Below are 18,501 nucleotides of genomic sequence, written 5' to 3'. Positions count from 1 at the left end.
CCTCCTCCTCCTCCTCCTCCTCCTCCGAAGGATCAATAGGGCTTGAAATAGGACACTCCTCCGTGACGTCATTGTTGTCATGGAAACGCGTAAACTTAGAGAGAGAGAGAGAGAGAGAGAGAGAGAGAGAGAGAGAGAGAGAGAGAGAGAGGTGGCCACTCTGAATGGTCGCTCATCTTTAAGTTACAAGAGTGTCGTAGCGGCTTACTCTACTCTTAGTCACCCTACTACTACTACTACTACTACGTGTACTACTACTACTACGTCTACTTTTACTGCTTTCGTTTGTTTTCTGTTTCTTTTCGTTTTTCTGTTATGTATTTTATTTTATCATTTTTCCTACTACGTTTTTTTATGCATTTCCTTGTCGTGTGTTATTATCAGTCATACATCATATATGCATGCAAACATTTGTCTACCTGTCTTTTCTTTACATGTTATATACGCTAATCGCACACAGACGCAACACACATACACACGCACCACAGTAAAGTTGTGTATTGAACTCCATAAATTCTTTGAACCTTTAGTACAGAAATACACAAAATAATACCTTTGCACCCTACACGAGAGGAGATTGTGTGTGGTGTTGAACTCCTTAACAGTATCAGGACACCTCTCCTCCCGAAATTAACCTCTGATTTTGGACACTCCTTTAACCTCTGTTCGGGAGCAGTGAGTAGCGGGCCTTTTTTTTTTTCTTTTTTTTTCTTTTTTTTTCTTTGCGCCCTTGAGCTGTCTCCTTAGCTGTAAAAAAAAAAAAAATAGGAAATCAGACTTTTTCCGTCCGTCTGTCCGTTTGCATGTACGTCCATCAGGTTAACTTCGGTCACTTAGTACGATGACGTCAGCTGATCAAGGAGAGGAACTAAGGAGGAGGCGTCGTGTATTGCATGGAACCGTCGGAGCATGGAGGGGGATTAAGTGACTGGGGGTGTGAGGTGGCCGGGGGAGAAGAATTGTGGGGGAGACGGCAGGCTTTCTTTGATTCAGGAGGGAGGGAGGATAGACGGGTGGCGGGGAGAAGAGAAGGGTACAGTGTCAGGGAGGGAGGGAGGGAGGGCGCAGTATCGGGTTGGGTTGAAGGTGCAGGATTGAAGGAACAGGGAGGCGTGGGTGTAATAGTGAAGTAAGTATAGGAAGAGAATGTAAAATGAAGGGTAAGGGTGGAATAGCTGTTACTTGAACCTTTCTGTGTGGTGTGATGGAAGGAAGGAGGGAGGGAGGGAAGGAGTTGGGGGTTCTGCAAGAGTGTAAATGATGAAAAGAGGCGTAGGAAAGGAATGAAAAACGAAAGTGAAGGATAGAATGGTTGTTAAATGTGTGATATGATGGAAGTAGAAGAGGGGCAGTGAGGGGAAATTCGCGGTGCTGTAAGGAAAGAAAAAAGTGAAATTTAAAGCGTGTCTGGCAAGGAGGGGGAATAGGTGAGAGGTGAAGAAGTGGAGAAGGGTAGATAAGGATGGGGTATACGGTCAAGGGGAGGGGAGGGGTGTGCCGTGAGGGTGACAGGGTGAGTCATGCTGCCAAGGTGTTGCTAATGAATTTCTCTCGTCATCGGAAATCAATAAGGTGTTCCGCGGTAGGCCCATTCTGGCGAGGCTGGCCGCGGCCTGCTCCGGACGGCCTCTCTCTACCCCCCTACCCCCAGTCTCTTCCCCTTCCTCTTTTTCTTTCCCTTCCCCCTTTCTTCATCTTCCTTTTTCCCTTTCTACTTTCCCCCTTCCTTTCTTCCCTTTCCTTTACTCTTCTCCCTTTCTTCCCCTTCCTTTTTTTCTTTCCCTTCCCTTTCTTCCTCTTTCCTTTCCTCTTCCTCTACTCATTTCTCCTTCTACTTTCCCCCTTCCTTTCTTCCCTTTCTTTCCCTCCCTTTTTCCTTTCCTCTTCCTCTACTCTTTTCTCCTACTTTCCCCCTTTCTTTCCCTCGCCATTCCTCTTCTGTTCCCCTTCTCCTTTCCTCCACTTCTCTTCCCCCAAATTTTCCCCTTCTTTCCTAACTCTTGCCCCTCATCCGTTTTATACATTCCCCCCCTTCCCCTTTTCCTTCCTTGCTGTTTCCCCTTCCCCTCCTTATCGGCCTTAGACATACAGGTAGAAGACGTAACGTGAAGACAGGTAAAGGAGAGGGATGATGAGAGAGAAGGGATTTAATTAACGAGGTACCGTAAAATGAGAAAAAAAAGTTGAAATATAGAGGCGAAGGAAAGTGAGTGTGAGCGTTGTAATTTATGCCTAGGGGAGGTTAAGGTGCCGAGGAAGTGGAGCAAGGTGAAGGAGTCCATAAGTGATTAGCCCTGAGGCGGAGGGAAGTACTGTAGGCGCTGAATGGAAGGCGGGAGGGTCAGTGAAGGGGAAAGGTGGAGGAAAATGAGGAGTTAAATCATACTTCAAAAGAGATTCTCCAAACGCATCACGACCCCAACACGGGAGAGAGAGAGAGAGAGAGAGAGAGAGAGAGAGAGAGAGAGAGAGAGAGGGGGGGGGGGGCTCACTGAATCCCATGTTTGGCACGTCCCAATGCCCCTCGGCGTAATTGTATACAAGGAAGAGAAAAATAAGGACTAGTAGGACAGGGAAGAGGAGTAGGAGGAGGGGGAGTCATATCTCTGGGCGTACTCGTGGCACCGCGACGCCCCCGGTGTGAAGGTCGGTGGCTGGGGGGGGGGAGGGGGGGACGCAGCGGCCCACCCTGAAGCTCGCACTCCCTGGAGGAGGGTCGGTTTGCCAGCTGATGTGAAAGGGCCTTCTGCGAGCCTGAAGGCGGCGGCGACGGAGGGCAGTTTGGGAGGCCAGGCGCAGTTCTTCACGTATGGCCGCCGCCTGTGTTTGCTCCGCCGCCGTGACTCTCCCGGAGGTCGACGGCCGCTACTGTTCGTACATACATTACGGACGTGACGAGTGGATTGCCGTGTGTGACAGAGCTGCAGCGATGAATGGAAGGTGGGTGCGAGTCGCGCGGCGGTGGCGGCGGTGTGGCGTTACAGCTGGTCCCCGTCACCGCCATGACTCATGCCACTCATTTGCAAGGCCCCGAGCCGTGGCCGCGACCCCCGCGTGGCCCAGGTCATCCGCGGCCTCCTGCTCGTGACCCCAGTCAGCCACACCCTCCTGGAGACCAAAGGGGGTGCGGGGGGGGCATCAGAACCCCGAGGGTCTGGTCAGCGTATCGGGGTTTGGATGTGGAATCCGAGCGAAGCCGAGCGATGACTAATGTTGCGGCGGCGGTGACGGTGGTGGCGGAGGCCGCAGCCTCCCCGCGCCGGGCCGAGGCTCGCTGATGCCCTGACGCCGAGAATACCTCGGCGGCGTCAGGCAAGCAGGAGGGAGTGCGCGGCAGCCGCACACAGGTGATGAGGCAGCACACGGTTCCAGCAACACCTGCACGGGCCAGCCGGTGCAGGTGTACCTAACCGTGACGTCAGTATAACAATTCTTTCACCCCCCCTCGCCATCCGCCCCTCGCCCCGTGCTGCCCGTGCTGGCTGCTGGCGAGACAACAGTTTTAAGGTCATGGCATTTGGGCGTGCTGGCGGGAGGGGGGGAGGAAGGAGGCAGCTCGGGGAGGTGACCCAGGATGGAAGTCACCTGACTCGACACTAATGTACTCCCGCCGCCCATGGCAGGAAGAGAGGAAAGAGGCAGCAGCGGGCGTCGGGCAGCGTCAGGAAACAACAAACGGGAGATTTACACAGGAAGGAGGGAAGGAAGAGTCTTGTTTTATCCCTCCTGACCACACACCTCGTCCACATCTCAGGCGGAACACAGCCTCGAGTGGCGTGACGTGGGCGAGGCGGCGGCGATGACATGCGGTTTGTAAGAGGCTGAAACAGTACCCGGAGTGTCGTAATAATCTCTACTTGATACTGAGTGAGCGCCATGTTGCTGACGTCACGCCGTGTCAGGGATGAGCGACGCATTCCGGACGTCGAGTGGAGTGAAGTGACGCGCCTTGGCATCCCGTGGGCACCGCCTGGCCACACACGGCACCACGACGCGGCACAACACAGCCATCCCCGGGGCACTGGGCAACGGCGGCAGGAGAGGAGAGGAAGGAAAGCGTGCCGTCCAAGCCAGGGATGGGGAGGGGCATTCGCAGGCGAGGCGGCGGCGCTGCGGCTTGCGGGGCAGCGGCGGGCGGTGGCCTCGAGTGTTGCAGCCTCGCATAACAAACAGTGTCTGACGCAGGGCCCTTGCTGCCCCCGGCCACAGAGGCGCCTGCGTGCGAGCCTGCCATTATAAGGCCATCAAGTGGAGGTCGTTTAGCAACCAACAACAACCTCTTCTTGGCCCGCTGAAGACATTTGCAGTGACGTAAGAATGAATGGGACGCGGCAGCCACGACGACACAAGCTTCAGATTAGGTTGTTGACGTTAACCTTTCCCTCATACATTAGGAGGAGGAGGAGGAGGAGGATAGGGCGAGAGCGAGAGAGAAGAAGGTTGGTGGAGGTGAGAGGCGGCGGAGACGGGCGCGTGACCAAGTGTTGCGGCGACGGCTTCTGGTCCTCGTATTTCGCCAGGTGCAGGTGTGTCGGGCTGCCTCGCCTGCAAACCCGCCAGCCTCACGTGCCCCTCGCTAGGTCTGCCCACCCCCACACCCCTCACGCCCCGACTCGCTCCTTTCTCCTTCCTCCCTACACGTGAGGCCTCAGGACCATATTATCAAACATCTCGGGGATCACACGCCCACATTTCATAGGGCTTTTGTAACGGGTTTGGGGCATTTCCAAAGGTAGTTTAATGAACCTGGTAGTAGTTTGACCCTTCTTCTGTATTTTGAACCTAAGGAAACACTCATGAGAATGCGATTGATCTTCTTTTTGGCCTTTGGAAATAGTTGACGTGAGAAATGGAAGTGTCTGAGAATACCGACCTCAGGGTCCCGCTCCGGTAGTCTTTGCTGGGTAAGGGGAATGAGAGAGAGAGAGAGAGAGAGAGAGAGAGAGAGAGAGAGAGAGAGAGAGAGAGAGAGGTTGTATGTTATCCCCCTAGTAATATTGCAGGGTATAGACAAGGCACACGTGAATGAACCCTCCTTTTCCACCTTTCTCCCCCTCTTCCTCTGTTCTTCCTCGTCCTTATCCCTTTCAATCCCTCTCCGCCCCCCTCCCTCCCTCCCGTCATTCCTCCCCCCTCGCCTCGCCAGGGTAGAATGTCACTCAGGAGCCAACAGGTTCCTTTATTAGGCTTCCCTGCGGCCGCCAGCGTAGCGTTAGGCTTGTGGGTGTCACCTTGCAGCCGGGTATGGGACTCCGCCGCGGCTCCTACTGCTGCCGGCCCGAGCATAACAAAGCCCAGGGCGGCGCTGTTCCTTGAAGGGTTCGGGCTTTTGGGTACATGGGTGCCTCGTGTTGGGGGAAAGTATTGGGGTCGTATTTTAAAACATTTCGTCGCCCAAGTTCACATATTTGACATGGCTTTCGTAGGAGCTGTAGGCCTTTCCAGGGGTAGTTTTATGACCCTGGTGGTAGTTTGACCCTTCTTCTGTGCCATGAACCTTAAAAAGCACTCATGAAAACCAGATTGATCCCCTCTTTGACCTTTAGAAATAGTTGATGTGAGAAGCGATGGTGTCTTAAAATACGGCTCTTGGTTCGCTCAAGTTGTCCTGTTTAGCCTTTCTGGTGCTCCTCCTGTGCTTCTTTCATGCATATTGTTTGCCGTAGTTAATATAGTTTTCATGATTATATTCTTAAATTTCTTGCTGTGGTGATTTATATTTCAGTTCCCTGTTGCTCTTGAAAGCCACGCAGAGCAAGCCATGTTAGGGAATACCACGATAGTCTTCCTCGCTATGGCGTTCCTCAAGGTGCCTCTCTTACCCACAGGTGGCTTCCAGGCCTTCGAGCGCGCCTACCCCGAGCTCTGCGAGGACGCGCTCATGCGGACGAGGGACGAAGTAGTCGACACGCACCTCGTCCCCGCCTACGACTCCTACAACAACTGCGTCAGCGTCGGCATGGGCGTGGGCGTGGGCGGCATGCCATCCTCCCCGGGCAACGAGGCGGCCATCGAGCAGGCACAGGCGTCGGAGGTCCTCCCCTTCCTCTATATCGGCAACGCCCGCGACGCCCAGGACCTGAGGGTGTTACAGGTGAGGCTCGGTGCTCGGCTGCGGGGGGGGGGGGGGGGGCTTCGTGGTGCAGTGGTTAGCACACTCGGCTCACAACCGAGAGAGCCCGGGTTCGATTCCCCGGCGGAGTGGGAAAATTTGGGCGGCTTTTCCGATACCCTACGCCCCTGTCCACCCAGCAGTGAATGGGGACCAGGTATTAATCGGGGGTTGTGTCCCGTCTCCTGGGGTCTGTTCCCTTCTCCTACAATTCCTTCCCCTACCTGTCTCTCCGGCATATGACCACAGATGTTGCGCCGACTAAACGAAACTTTCCAACTCGGCTGCGGGGAAGGGGCAATGGGGGGTGACTGTCTAGCGGGCATTACGTTCCTCGAAACATGACTAAGGGGATGAAAAACCAACCTGGGCTGTAACCGGTCTAAACTAGTGCCGGCGGACTCCCTAAAAACATCAGCCGCCCAGTGAACGGGGGAATGAGAAAATGAGCGGAAAGATGCCTAACTTTAGCTTCTTTTCATATCATAATTTCATGTTTTAAGGGAATGAATGACTCTTGGGGTGTTGGAGTGACGGGTAGGGATAAAAATTACACTATAGTCTTCCAAATATGTCGAGGCCGGTCTGGCGTAGGCTCCCGTGGGTCCTTTCCTCCCCTCTGCTCTGCCACACAGTCCCAACACCTATCTCTTCCTCTCATATGTAAGCTATAGGTAACATATGAGAGGAAAAAATAGGTGTTGGGACTGTGTGGCAAAGCAGAGGGGAGAAATGGACCCGTGGGAGCCAACGCCAGACTGGCCTCGATATATTAGGAAGACTATAGTCGGGTAGGATAAATTGCGTGGAAGCTAAGAGAGGACTCATTCTGTCAACCGTAAATATATGTTTTACTTTAGGCAGTTTTCTTGTTATATTATCGTGTGTTATGGAAGGAATGACTCTTGGGATGTTGGAGTGACTATTTAGAGAGAGAAACAACTCACTTTTTGGGTGTAGGAGAGACCTGTATAGTGGTAGAAATGTTTTGTGTGGGTGGAGTGACATCTGTAATTTTCTATGTACATACCAAGTGATCCCTGACCCCTGACCCCCCTGTGCCCCCCCTCCCCAGGCTCTCGGCATCACGCGGGTCCTCAACGTCACCTCCCATGTGCCCGGCTATCACCAAGACTCCGGCATTTGCTACAAGACGCTGCCGGCCATGGACTCGGGCCACCAAAACCTCAGGCAGTACTTCGACGAGGCCATCCACTTCATCGGTGAGTTGGAGATGTTGTTTATGTTGGCAAAGTCTATATACACCAAGTCAAGTCATACGCAGGTTTGTGGGAGGAGACACGGCAGAGGCGTGGCTTATGCGTGACGTTGCTTGGAGCCAAACTAGAGAATGTAGAAACAGGGATTTAGAGAAAACGAAGAAAGGCGGACTAATTTAAATCAATCACTTCAACATGCCCTCCCTCACACCCCACACCGCCTGTAGGCATTGGAATTACAGTCACGCAATAGCACAATAAAAAGGCATATTTTTTTCATCAGTGGCTTGCCTGAACGCGCTGTGAAAGAAAGAAAGCATGCACATCCATAGTGCACATACGGCCGCAACTTTAGTCACCCCTGAACTGGCGGGTATTTTATTTTTTATTTTTATTTATTTATTTATTTATTTATTTTTTTTACCTTCAAGTGACGTCATCCCGCTGCTCCGCCCCCAAACCGCCTCCTGCGCGTACCGGTCGCAGTTTTGAAGCAGAGTGACTTGACTTGGTATATATAGACTTAGGTTGTTGGAGGCAGGAGTTGTTGTTAGGGTAGTCGAATATAGCTTTTCCTTTTTTTTCAGGTGTTAGAAGTGTCGAGGATTTTTTTAAAGTTTTTTTTTATATTATTCATAGGTTGTAAGAATCGTAGCAGTAATAGTAGTAGCAATATAGTAATGATAGTAGCGGCAGTAGTAGAAGTAATAATAGTAGTAGTAGTAGTAGTAGTAGGGATAAGAAGATACCAGCGCCTTTCCACACACACATAGAAGGCAAATTTTGGAGCGTTATAAAAAGGATTTCACGCAATGTTTTGAAGCGCCATGATATAACAACTTAAGAGCGTTACACAAACACCACTTCCCGCCGTGTTTTCGGGCGTTACACAAACAAAGATTACCGAGCTTAGCGTTCCCCTTTCACCTAAATTAGACGCACCGTTGCCATAGATGTAATTGGTGCATTTGCCCTTCCCTGCCCCCTCTTACCTCCCCCCCCTACCCCTCTGCACCACCACCCTCCTCATACCCCACCACTGCACCACTACCCCTCCCCCCTCTCACACACACTACAGTAATCCAGCTAATAAAATAATACGCCATTAGAGCCAGAGTGGAGGAGGGTGACGTAGGGTGACTTAAGAGAGAGCGCGGGGGGGGGTGGGGAGAAAGTGAGGGGAGCGGCAGGAACCATAGCTTAGGGGTAGAGCGATGACTCACCGTGGAGGGAGGGAGGGAGGGAACGATGAATAATGGAGGGAGTACTGAGTGAAGGCTGAAGGGTGAGTCATGTGAGTACTCGGCAAAAGAACATGTTGACTTGAGGCTTCCCCCACCCCCCCACCCCGGCCCCCCACCCCGCCCCACCCTCACGAGACAAACACTACCGACCTCGTCTATTCATTACCCTCTATCCCTCAAGTAGCTCAACTCCTCCTCCTCCTCCTCCATTCATTAGCTACATCCTTCCTCCTATCCCTCAAGTAGCCCACTCGGAAGATCACATCCTCCTCCTCCTCCTCGACCTAATCCCGGCCCCGAATAGCCCCCTTACGGCCGTTTGTTAATTAATAAAGTGAAGGTTGTTTCCTGCCATCCGCGTCGCGTTTCCGCCCCGTAACTGCTCAACGCGTCAAGGAAACCGGTTGGCGTGGGTCGAGGCAGTCGCGGCCCCCTCGCTCTGCTGAGCCTCCCTCGGGTTAGCGCGGCGCCTGTTGTTGACGCACTCTGGTACCCACTACACCTTGTTTGTTGCCCGGGCGTTGCTGGCTACAACACCTCGTCCCGCGTCGCATGAGGAGGAAAGAAGAAGGAAAGGAGGGGGAAGCAGCTACATAAAGGAGGAAAGGAAGGAACGAGCATGTGGAATTGGAAAAGGAGGAGAAAAGAGCTGCATAGAGTAGGGGGGGAGCATAAGAACATAAGAACATAAGGAGATTTCAAAAGACCGGTAGGCCTATAAAAGGCTGCCCCTGTAAACCTATACCCAACCGCGCTATCCATGAATTTAGCCCCTTGAACGCTTCTATCGTATTGGCACTCACAACATGACTGCCAAGCCTGTTCCAGTTTAGTGACGAGGACAGCCGCGGGCGGTATATTGAAGGCGTGAGCAATTCAGGTTCCCAAGTGGAGGGCGGCACAGAAGGGGAGCGGCGGCGCTAATGGTGGGATTGTTTGTGCACAGCGGCCGAGCGTGTTATTACCTGGCACAAGTGTCTCCAGGACCCTTGTAGGCTCCGTCCCTCCCTGTATACCCCATCCCCTCCACCCATTTTGTTCTCACCAGCTAGTTTTGGGCATTCCACTCTTCACCTCCTCCCCTCCCTTTCTCTCTGTCCAGCCCGTTTCGTAACCCAATCCACCCTATACCTCCCCATTCTGTCCACCCCACTCCCCGCCCTGTCCCTCTCCACCCCTCGCCCCTCCAACACTCTCGGTGCGATCAGTGACGCGAAGAATGCTTATTAATTCACAAGTGGGTGACTTTATTATTCCTTCACGGGACATTTAACACGCCCGGCCGTCCCGTGCGAGGCGGTGACGTCACCCTTGTATGTAGCTAATAGACATGTGGCCTTTGCCGGCGTGCCCTGACCTGCCCCTCGGCCCGAAGCGCGTCGTCCCCTGAGGCTGGTTCCCCCCCCCTGATGATGCTGAACGTGATCGTAGTATTTAGCGGCACCGTTGAAAAACATTGCCGGCCGATAAATTACTTGCCAAGGAGGCCGAGGAAAGTAATAGGTAAGAATACGCTGGAATAGGAAGGATGAGTAGAGAAAGGATCAAACAAAACCTGAGTTTCCAGTCCAAAAAAAAAAAAAAAAGTTTGGCCGTTTGAAAAGAGAAAGTGTATTGGTGATGTTCTTGTCACCTGCCGGCCCCGTGCAGGTGTGCGGCGCGGCAGTGCTGAGCCGTGGTCCTGAGGCTTGGTGTGCGTCGGGCGGGAAGCGTCGCCGTCAACACCACGGGGGCGCTGCGCTGTGACTCATCGCCCCTCGCTCCCTCCTCCCCGACCCCGGGTGGCTGTTTGCCCTCTCTCCTCCACAGTTTGTGAGGGCGCCTTCACTCCCCCCCCCCTCCCCCCTCCTTGTCCCTCCCACTGGTCTTTGTTTTCTCGCCGCGGCCCAAATTAGCCTGAGCGCTACGCCTCCCGATAAAGTTTGTTAGTTTTCCTTGTTTTTCGCTGAATCTTATCTCTCGCCGCGTCCCCGAGGCTGCGCGATGCTGGGACGCCGCGGGACACATCTGCGGGACGGAGCGGCGGGGGGTTGGGGGTGCATGGTGGGTGCGTGACGCCGAACATCGGTGCGTGCGGCCACAGTTGCGCTGCGGCCGCGGGTGATGAATCAGAGCGCGGGAGGGAGAGTAATGGCGTGTGAAGCTGGAGGGAGAGAGGGTGAGAGGGAAGGAAGCATGGGGTGTAGGAAGGGTGAGAGGGGAGCAGAGGGCGGGGGAAGCTCCTCGCCCTTATCGCCTATGAGTCACGACGAACAACAATGGGCGGGCTATTGATATTGACACGAGGTATTGACAGTAGGGCGGCCCTCTCCTCCGCCTCTTCCCATTTTCCCTTTCTTCCCTCTCTTTACGCTCCTCCCTTTCCTCTTCTCAATTAATATCAAGACTCCTCTCACACCCATTCATCCTTCCTCTCCTCACTGTTACCTCCCCCTCTTCCTCCCCCCCCCTCACTCCCGTCTCCTTATTTTTCCTGCTTCCTTCCTGTTCTCTCCATCTTTCATTCTTCCTCTCTCCACTGTATCCACCTTCTCCCTCCTCTATTTTTCCACCTTCCTCTCCTTCCCTTACACAATGTCACTCCAGTTCTCGGGGCTCCTCACTCCTTCACTCCCTCCCTCCCTCGTGACGGAGTGATGGAGGGGCCAGACCAGGATGTCCCCTCACCGAAGAAGACCCTCGCGAGGCCCTTCTTCGCGTGAATCAATACAAGAAAAAAGAAATCACTAATAACCTGACATGGAAAAAGAGAAAAAAAGGGGCGACTGAGATATGGAGAGAGAGAGAGAGGGGGGGCGGGTGACGTGGAGAGGGAAGGAGTGGGAGGGAGGAGGCATTGTGAGAAGTCAAATAAGCCTGACTTTAGGGCTCATGAAGTGTGTGCTTCCCATTGTTGTCCTGACGAGACGAGGCCCGGGTGGATGCTGATTCCACTTCCTCCTCCTCCTCCTCCTCTTCCTCCTCTTCCTCTTCCTCCTACGCCCATTCACGACCACGACCCATCCCCCCCCTTACCCCGGTTCCTTAATTAAGATAACCCGCCAAAACTCGCAATGTATAGCCGGCAAAGAGAGACGGGGAGGAGCAAGGCCGACCGAACAGGGGCACTTTATGGGGATAATTCGCCCCGAGAGGAATATTATATGAGAAGGGGTGCAGGACGAGGCAAAGAGAAGCAGAGAGAGAGAGAGAGGGGGAGGGGGGGGCGTAGAGGAAGGGGAAAGCAGCGATAATCAAAGAGAAATAGAAGCAAAGAGACAGGGGTAGTTATATGGCCCTGCTGGTAGTCTGGCCCTTCTTCTGTACCGTGAACCTGAAAAAAACACTCCCAAGAACCTGATTAATCTCATTTTTTACTTTAGGAAAGCGTTGATGTGAGGAGAGAGCGTTTAAGAATACCAACCTCTCATTCGTGCTCTTTTCCCCTCCTCCCTCCTCCTCCCCCATCACTGACCCCCTCCAAACACTCCTCACCCCTTCTCATCACCCCACACCAGTAAACAGAAGGATTAACTAATGGCGGGTATCATAAGACACTTTCGCTTCTCACATGAACTATTTCTAAAGGACAAAGAAGGATCCATCGGGTTCTAATGAGTGTTTTTCTAGGTTCATGCTACTGAAGAAGGGTCAAACTACCAGCAGGATCATAAAACTACTCCTGGAAATGCCCTAAACACATACGAAAGCCTTGTCAAATAGGTGAACTTCGGAGACAAAATGTTTTCAAATACGACCCTAATCCCCCTTATACCTTCATGGATTAAACCACCACCTGGCCCATTCATCCTCCCCCTCTGGCCCCCGCTCCCCTCCCTCTTCTCCCCCCTCCCCCTCATCCCCTCAGACACCTCTCTCCCTGTGCAAAAGTGTTCCAGCTTAACCTAAAATCTAAGGCAATGGAGGAGGAGGAGGAGGAGGAAGCAGAAGCGAAGAGGAGTTGAGGGAGGTTAGAGAAGAATATAACTGCTGCTGTCATCATTTTGCGCCCCCCCGCTCCGCCCACCCCTCCCCAACACACACACACACACACACACACACACACACACACATGGGAGGGAAGCTAAGTGAAACGCAATATGGCAAAAATAACGAGAGAGAGAGAGAGAGAGAGAGAGAGAGAGAGAGAGAGAGAGAGAGAGAGAGAGAGAGAGAGAGAGAGAGGAATCAGACTCATCCTTGACTGTAAAGGAAGACCGTGAACCTCCTCCTCCTCCTCCTCCTCCTCCTCCTCCTCCCCAGAGACACAGAAGGAAACACTTTGTAGAATTCTTACAGGATTGAAGGATGGAGAATAAGGTGTGGAGGAGAGGAGGGAGAGAAGGATAATTAGAAGGGAGGAGGAAAGGATATGGATATGGAGGAAAGAAGATAAAGGATGGGAGAGGAAGGGAGGGAGAGAGGGAGATAAGTGTAGGGGAGGTGTGAGGGACAGAGATGTAGGGGAGATAGGGAGGGGAGGCGTGGAGAGAAACGTGATGGAGAGATAGGGAGAGAAAGATAAGAGGGAGGGAGGGGAGGGGAGAGGAAGGGAGAGAGAAGACTTGGAGAGAAGAACCGTGTTGTGGAAAAGGAGGGTGGAGGAAAATAATTGGGAGGGAAGGGGAGAGAAAGGGAAGGGAGGGAGAAGAGAGGAATACAAGGAGGGTGGAGAGAGGGAGATAGGAGAGTGAAGGAGAAGGGAGAGGGAGATAGTAGAGAAGAGGTGAGGTGGAGAAAGAGGAAGATATGAGGAAGTGGAGGAGAAGAAGAGGAAGAGGAGAGGAAGGGAAGAAGATAGAGAGGTGATAATAAAGGGTGGAAGATGAAGGAAGAAAGAAGGGAATGGAGAGGAAGGAGAAAAACAAATAAAGAAGAGAATTGGAGGGAGAGAAACTGGAAGAAAGGAGAGAAATAAGGAAGGGGAGGGGAAAAATAAAGGGAGTGGGGAGGGTAGAAGGAGGAAGCCGTTGCTCTACTCACCCCCCTAAAACAACCCCTCCCCCCCCCCCTTTCCTTACTCCAACCACAAGGCAGTTAGGGGGGGAGGGGGGCGACCGTTCATAAGAGAGAGAGAGAGAGAGAGAGAGAGAGAGAGAGAGAGAGAGAGAGAGAGAGAGAGAGAGAGAGAGAGAGGGTATAAGGAGGAATATGTTGTTTAATATTTATTGGAACCGGAAGAAGTGGTTGATGGAGAGATCATTCAACTCTCCATCTCTCCTTCCCTCATTCATCTCTCCCTCTTTTTGCCTCCATCTATTCCTTCCCTCATTCATCCCTCCATCCATTCTTTCCTCCCTCTCCTTCCCTCATTCACCTCACGGATATGACGTCACGGAGAGAGAGAGAGAGAGAGAGAGAGAGAGAGAGAGAGAGAGAGAGAGAGAGAGGGGAGGGGGGTGACCGGATGACACAATGAAGGGAGATTCCATTGGTTACTTCCATGAGTGTGAGGGTCAGGGAGGAGGAGGAGGAGGAGGAAGAAGAGGAAAGAGAAACAAAAGGAAGAGGAACGAAGGGGAGGAAAGAGGAACGGAGGGGGGAAGAAGAGGAAAGAGAAACAAAAGGAAGAGGAACGAAGGGAAGGAAAGAGGAACGGAGGGAGGAAGCAGGAACGTAACCATTGTACTCGACCTCAAAGGGAAGGGAAAGGAAGGGAAAGCAATACACACAAATATACGTTTCTCCTATTCCTCCCTTTTGAATGAGGAGGAGGAGGAGGAGGAGGAGGAGGAAGGAAGGGTTTGGTATAGCGACACATCTGGGACATTTGTCATCTTCCTTCTCTCCCCTTCCCTTCCCTTCCCCCTTCGCCCTTTTGTCTGCGGGAGGGAAGAGACGGGCAGCGCAGAGAGAGAGAGAGAGAGAGAGAGAGAGAGAGAGAGAGAGAGAGAGAGAGAGAGAGAGAGAGAGAGCACAACACCTGCCCTTTTTCGCGATCTTCCTCTATTTTTACATCTGCCTCTTCTTCCTCTCTTCATCTTCTTACTCTTCCTAATCCCCAGTTTTATCCTTCACCCTCCTACTTTTATTTCCACTCTTCCTTCCTTCCTCCTCTTCTTGTACACTTCCTTCCTCCTCTCCTGCTTATACTCTTCCTTCCTCCTCTTCTCCTGCTTATACTCTTCCTTCCTCCTCTTCTCCTGCTTATACTCTTCCTTCCTCCTCTTCTCCTGCTTATACTCTTCCTTCCTCTTCTCATGCTGTACTCTTCCTTCCTCCTCTTCTTCATGCTTCTCTTCCTACATCATACTGAAGGTTAGCGGGTTCAAGGGTGGAAGAGGGATGATGCTCGCTCCCTCTCTATCAATCCATCTATCTGCCTGTTTATCTGCGAGGCGAGGCGAGATGAAGCAACACCCTGGAGGCCACACTGCCACAGGGTGAGGGAATCCCGCGCGCCCGGCTCGGACATACCCGCCCCGCCCCGCCGCGCCGCCGCTTGGTCAGGCTTCTGGGAAATGTTGTGGCCGCCCCGATGAACTGAACTTGGGCAAACCGGTGAAGGAGGCGATGCTCTTCAGGTCCAAATGGCCGGATTGTTAAACACTTCCTCGCCCAAGTTCACATATTTGGCAAGGCTTTCGTAGGAGCTGTAGGCCTTTCCAGGGGTAATTTTATGACCCTGGTGGTGGTTTGACCCTTCTTCTGTGCCATGAGCCTTAAAAAACGCTCATGAAAACCCGATTGATCCCCTCTCTCACTCACTCACTCACTCATTCGTACAGTCTCACTCCCGCCCTCATTCATGTTTTAAAATACGACTAAGGCTTCAGCGTGGTGTGGGTCTGCGTGCAGGAACATCACACAAACGGTAGCACGCCGGGAGGTGAGGAAGTGGATGTAAAACGGAGGAAATTAAGTAGAGAGGAAAACCCGGAATTGTGATAGCGTGACAGCAGCAGCAGCGCGAGGGGGAGAGGAGAGCACGGGGGAGGAGGGTGAGCAACAGGTGGACTGGGGATGACTCATGAATGGGCGGGGTCGCTTCACGATCCCGCGGAGACTCTTGTGCTGCTCTCCCTCTCTCTCTCCCTCCCCGATGATGACGACGGCCCGAAACACTCGCACTCCACCTCCTCCTCCTCCTCCTCCTCCTCCCTCCATCCGCGTCGCTTTCACCTTGATCAGTTCTATTTAATCATCGTCCCCGCCTTGCCGGTTGTAGTAGTAAATTAAATGCACACCTGAGAGCTGGGGAGGGGCAATCATCCCATCCCTGAAGACTGTTCCGTTTGGAGGCTCGTATACCTGTGTCTCAAGTCCTCCTCCTGCTTGGGACCCGAAGAGAGAGCAGGACTAAAGGAAGCATAATGGAGGGGATGAATGAGAGGTGGGGCCGGTGGTGGAACTAGAGAGAGAGAGGAGGAGGGGGGCTAGTGAGTGGTGCAGGGACGAGGAGAGAGAGAGAGAGAGAGAGAGATTTGATTTGATACATTTATTGAGGATGCACATACATATAACAGTATATATATATAGCCCTCAAAAGGATGAAGGTGTTGTCGTCACCTGCTGAGAGAGAGAGAGAGAGAGAAGGGGCTGGGGCAGGAACGCAGGGAGGTATACTAGAAGGGAGGCCTGGGGGGGGGACTGCACAAACTGTAATTTCAGCTAGTGTTTGGCAGCATCCAGGCCCGCTGCTGCTCGAGGGAGGAAGCCATCGTCCAGTGAGATTGTTTTCTATCTCGAATTAGGATTTTGTCGTTTTAAAAGTCGACTCAAGATCCATCGCTGAGGTCCCATGATAGCTTGCCCCGCCCCGCCCCGCCCCGCCCCGCCCCGCAGCCCTCAGATTGAAAAGTCGTGTTGGGGGGATTGAGACCTTTTTGGTTATTAAAAGAGGAGGAAACGCGTTAGGGAAAAGAGGAAAGGGGTGGGGCGAAGGGGGGGGGGGGTCATGGAGGTTCTTTGATAGAGAAGGTTTCGGGAGACGCTTCAATGGCTGTTTAGGAGCACACACGCGACTCTTGTGTACAGTTGGGGCTTTGTGAGCTTCAAACAAAAACCGAGAGTGCGTGCATTAGGGCCGCCGGGAGGTGGGGGGGGGACTGGGGGCGATAAAGTGAGTGAGCTTAGGAAGTTGGTGCAAGGAACTGCCTGAGGGGTTGATGGGAGCTGTTGCTGCTGTATGGATGGGTACTGAATGGAGTGGACGGATGTAAGTTGCTTGGTGGAGTGGTGGGCGGTGATCAGAGAATGGTGGGAGGTGCTGTATGAATGGGTATTGGATAGAGTGGACGGCTGGTATAGTAGCTTGGTGGAGTGGTGGACGGTGACGAGAGAATAGGATAAATAGGATAGGAGAATGGAAATAGGCCATAGTGGGATGCCATGCAAGAAGGGGGAGTGTAATAGAGTAGGCTTGAAGCTGTCAAATGTATGGGAAAACTACAACCTCCTCCTCCTCCTTTGTAGCTTACGAGGGAAAATCACTTCCTTATGTGTGTGGTCGGGGGGAGAGGGAGAGGGTTAGGGAGGAGAAATAATAGATGGGCCGCGCGCGCGTGTGAGGGAGCGAGGAGCGAAGTCATTGCCGCGTTTTCTTCCCTGCCGTTCCGTTCCGTTCCGTTCCGTCGCGTCGTCGCTGAGTCACCGCGCGTCACAAGGCCTCCGGTGACAGCTTGGTGCTTTCTGGCGCCCATCGATTAGCGTGTGTGTGTGTGTGTGTGTGTGTGTGCTGGGGTGATCAGCTGGACAGACACAGAAGGGAAAGGAGGGGAAAGGAAGGGTGATTAGGGGGGTAAGCCTCTCTCCAGCAGGCAGCCCGCGAGTCATTCAGTCAGTCGGCCTATTGATGGGCTATGTGTGAGTCACTAATCCTCTGCAGCCGGCGAGGGGACGAGAAAGGCCGCCCACAGACACCACCGCCAACCCCTCTACATAATAACATCCCTCTCCATCCCTCTCACACCAACAAGTCCGACACACCAACACGTTCATTGCTTTCCACCCGCTCTAGTCCAGGCCTCAGCACAGCCCGGCCACCGCTACAGCATCCCAGTAACCTAATCCCACAGCCAGTCCCCGTTCACTTAGGTTGTTATTGTTAAACGCTTCCACCTCCCACATCAACTACTTCCAAAGGCCAAAAAGGAGATCAACCGAATTTTAACGACTGTGTTTTTAGCTTCATGGTACAGAAGAAGGGTCAGTCTACCACCAGGGTCATAAAACTACCCAAGGAAATGACCCAAACTCTCATGAAAGCCTCCTCAAATATGTGAGATTGGGCACAAGAATGTTTAAAAATATAGCCGTTAGCCCCATTCACCCAGTCCATCCAGCCTTCTACACGACACATCACCCTCCTTCGCCGCTCCCAGCCCCATCCAGTTCCACCAAATGTCACCCATCAAGTCCACTCAGCCCACTCCCATTCAGCCGCCACTCCATACTCCCCACGAGTCCTCCAGGGTCCCGCGTGACGTCACAAAGGCCTTCAGAGGGGGGGAGGGGAAGAAAACGGTTCGCGGCATTGTTGTGGTCGGTGGAACAGTGCCGCGGAGGGAGAGGCCGAAGGAGAGGATGAAGGAGGAGGCGGAGAGGGTGAAGGAGAAGCGAGGGAGACATTTTTCTGGCTTCATTTACACGTGGAAAAAAAAATGTAAGAAGTCAAATTGATTCATTCTTTTAATCGCAACTTTTTTTTCCTCCCCATCTGCTGCTGAAGAAAATGAATCGTAAATAATCTAATAACATTCGTGTCTCTTGAACCAAAAAAACCAAGTTACTGAGCAATAATGAGAAAAGAAAACTACTAACACACACACACACACACACACACACACACACACACACACATTTTAAGGGTCGCGTCTTCCGGCTTCCCTCCCCCTCGTGTGTGTGTGTGTGTGCACCGCCAAGCCTGCCTGGGCCTAACAATTGCACCGTATGACTCACTAGCGAAACAAAAGCCTCGGCCAACAATCATTGCTTTGTCCGGCCA

The 18,501-nt window shown here is 52.8% G+C and overlaps 1 protein-coding gene across 1 annotated transcript in view; it reads left to right on the top strand.

Annotated features, from left to right (window-relative positions):
• The window catches only part of LOC126982453 (dual specificity protein phosphatase 10-like), a 39,409-nt gene that overhangs the window by 17,627 nt on the left and 3,281 nt on the right, over window positions 1-18,501 (top strand). Inside the window, exons 3-4 of the mRNA XM_050834494.1 lie at window positions 5,829-6,094; window positions 7,188-7,335. Of these exons, the coding sequence (XP_050690451.1) occupies window positions 5,829-6,094; window positions 7,188-7,335 (414 nt within the window). The remainder of the gene's footprint in view (window positions 1-5,828; window positions 6,095-7,187; window positions 7,336-18,501) is intronic.

The sequence above is a fragment of the Eriocheir sinensis genome, chromosome 51, assembly GCF_024679095.1.
Source record: "Eriocheir sinensis breed Jianghai 21 chromosome 51, ASM2467909v1, whole genome shotgun sequence".
Classification (NCBI taxonomy): Eukaryota; Metazoa; Arthropoda; class Malacostraca; order Decapoda; family Varunidae; genus Eriocheir; species Eriocheir sinensis.
The sequence above is the reverse complement of the archived record's forward strand: the minus strand, read 5'-3'. Positions and strand labels throughout refer to the sequence as shown.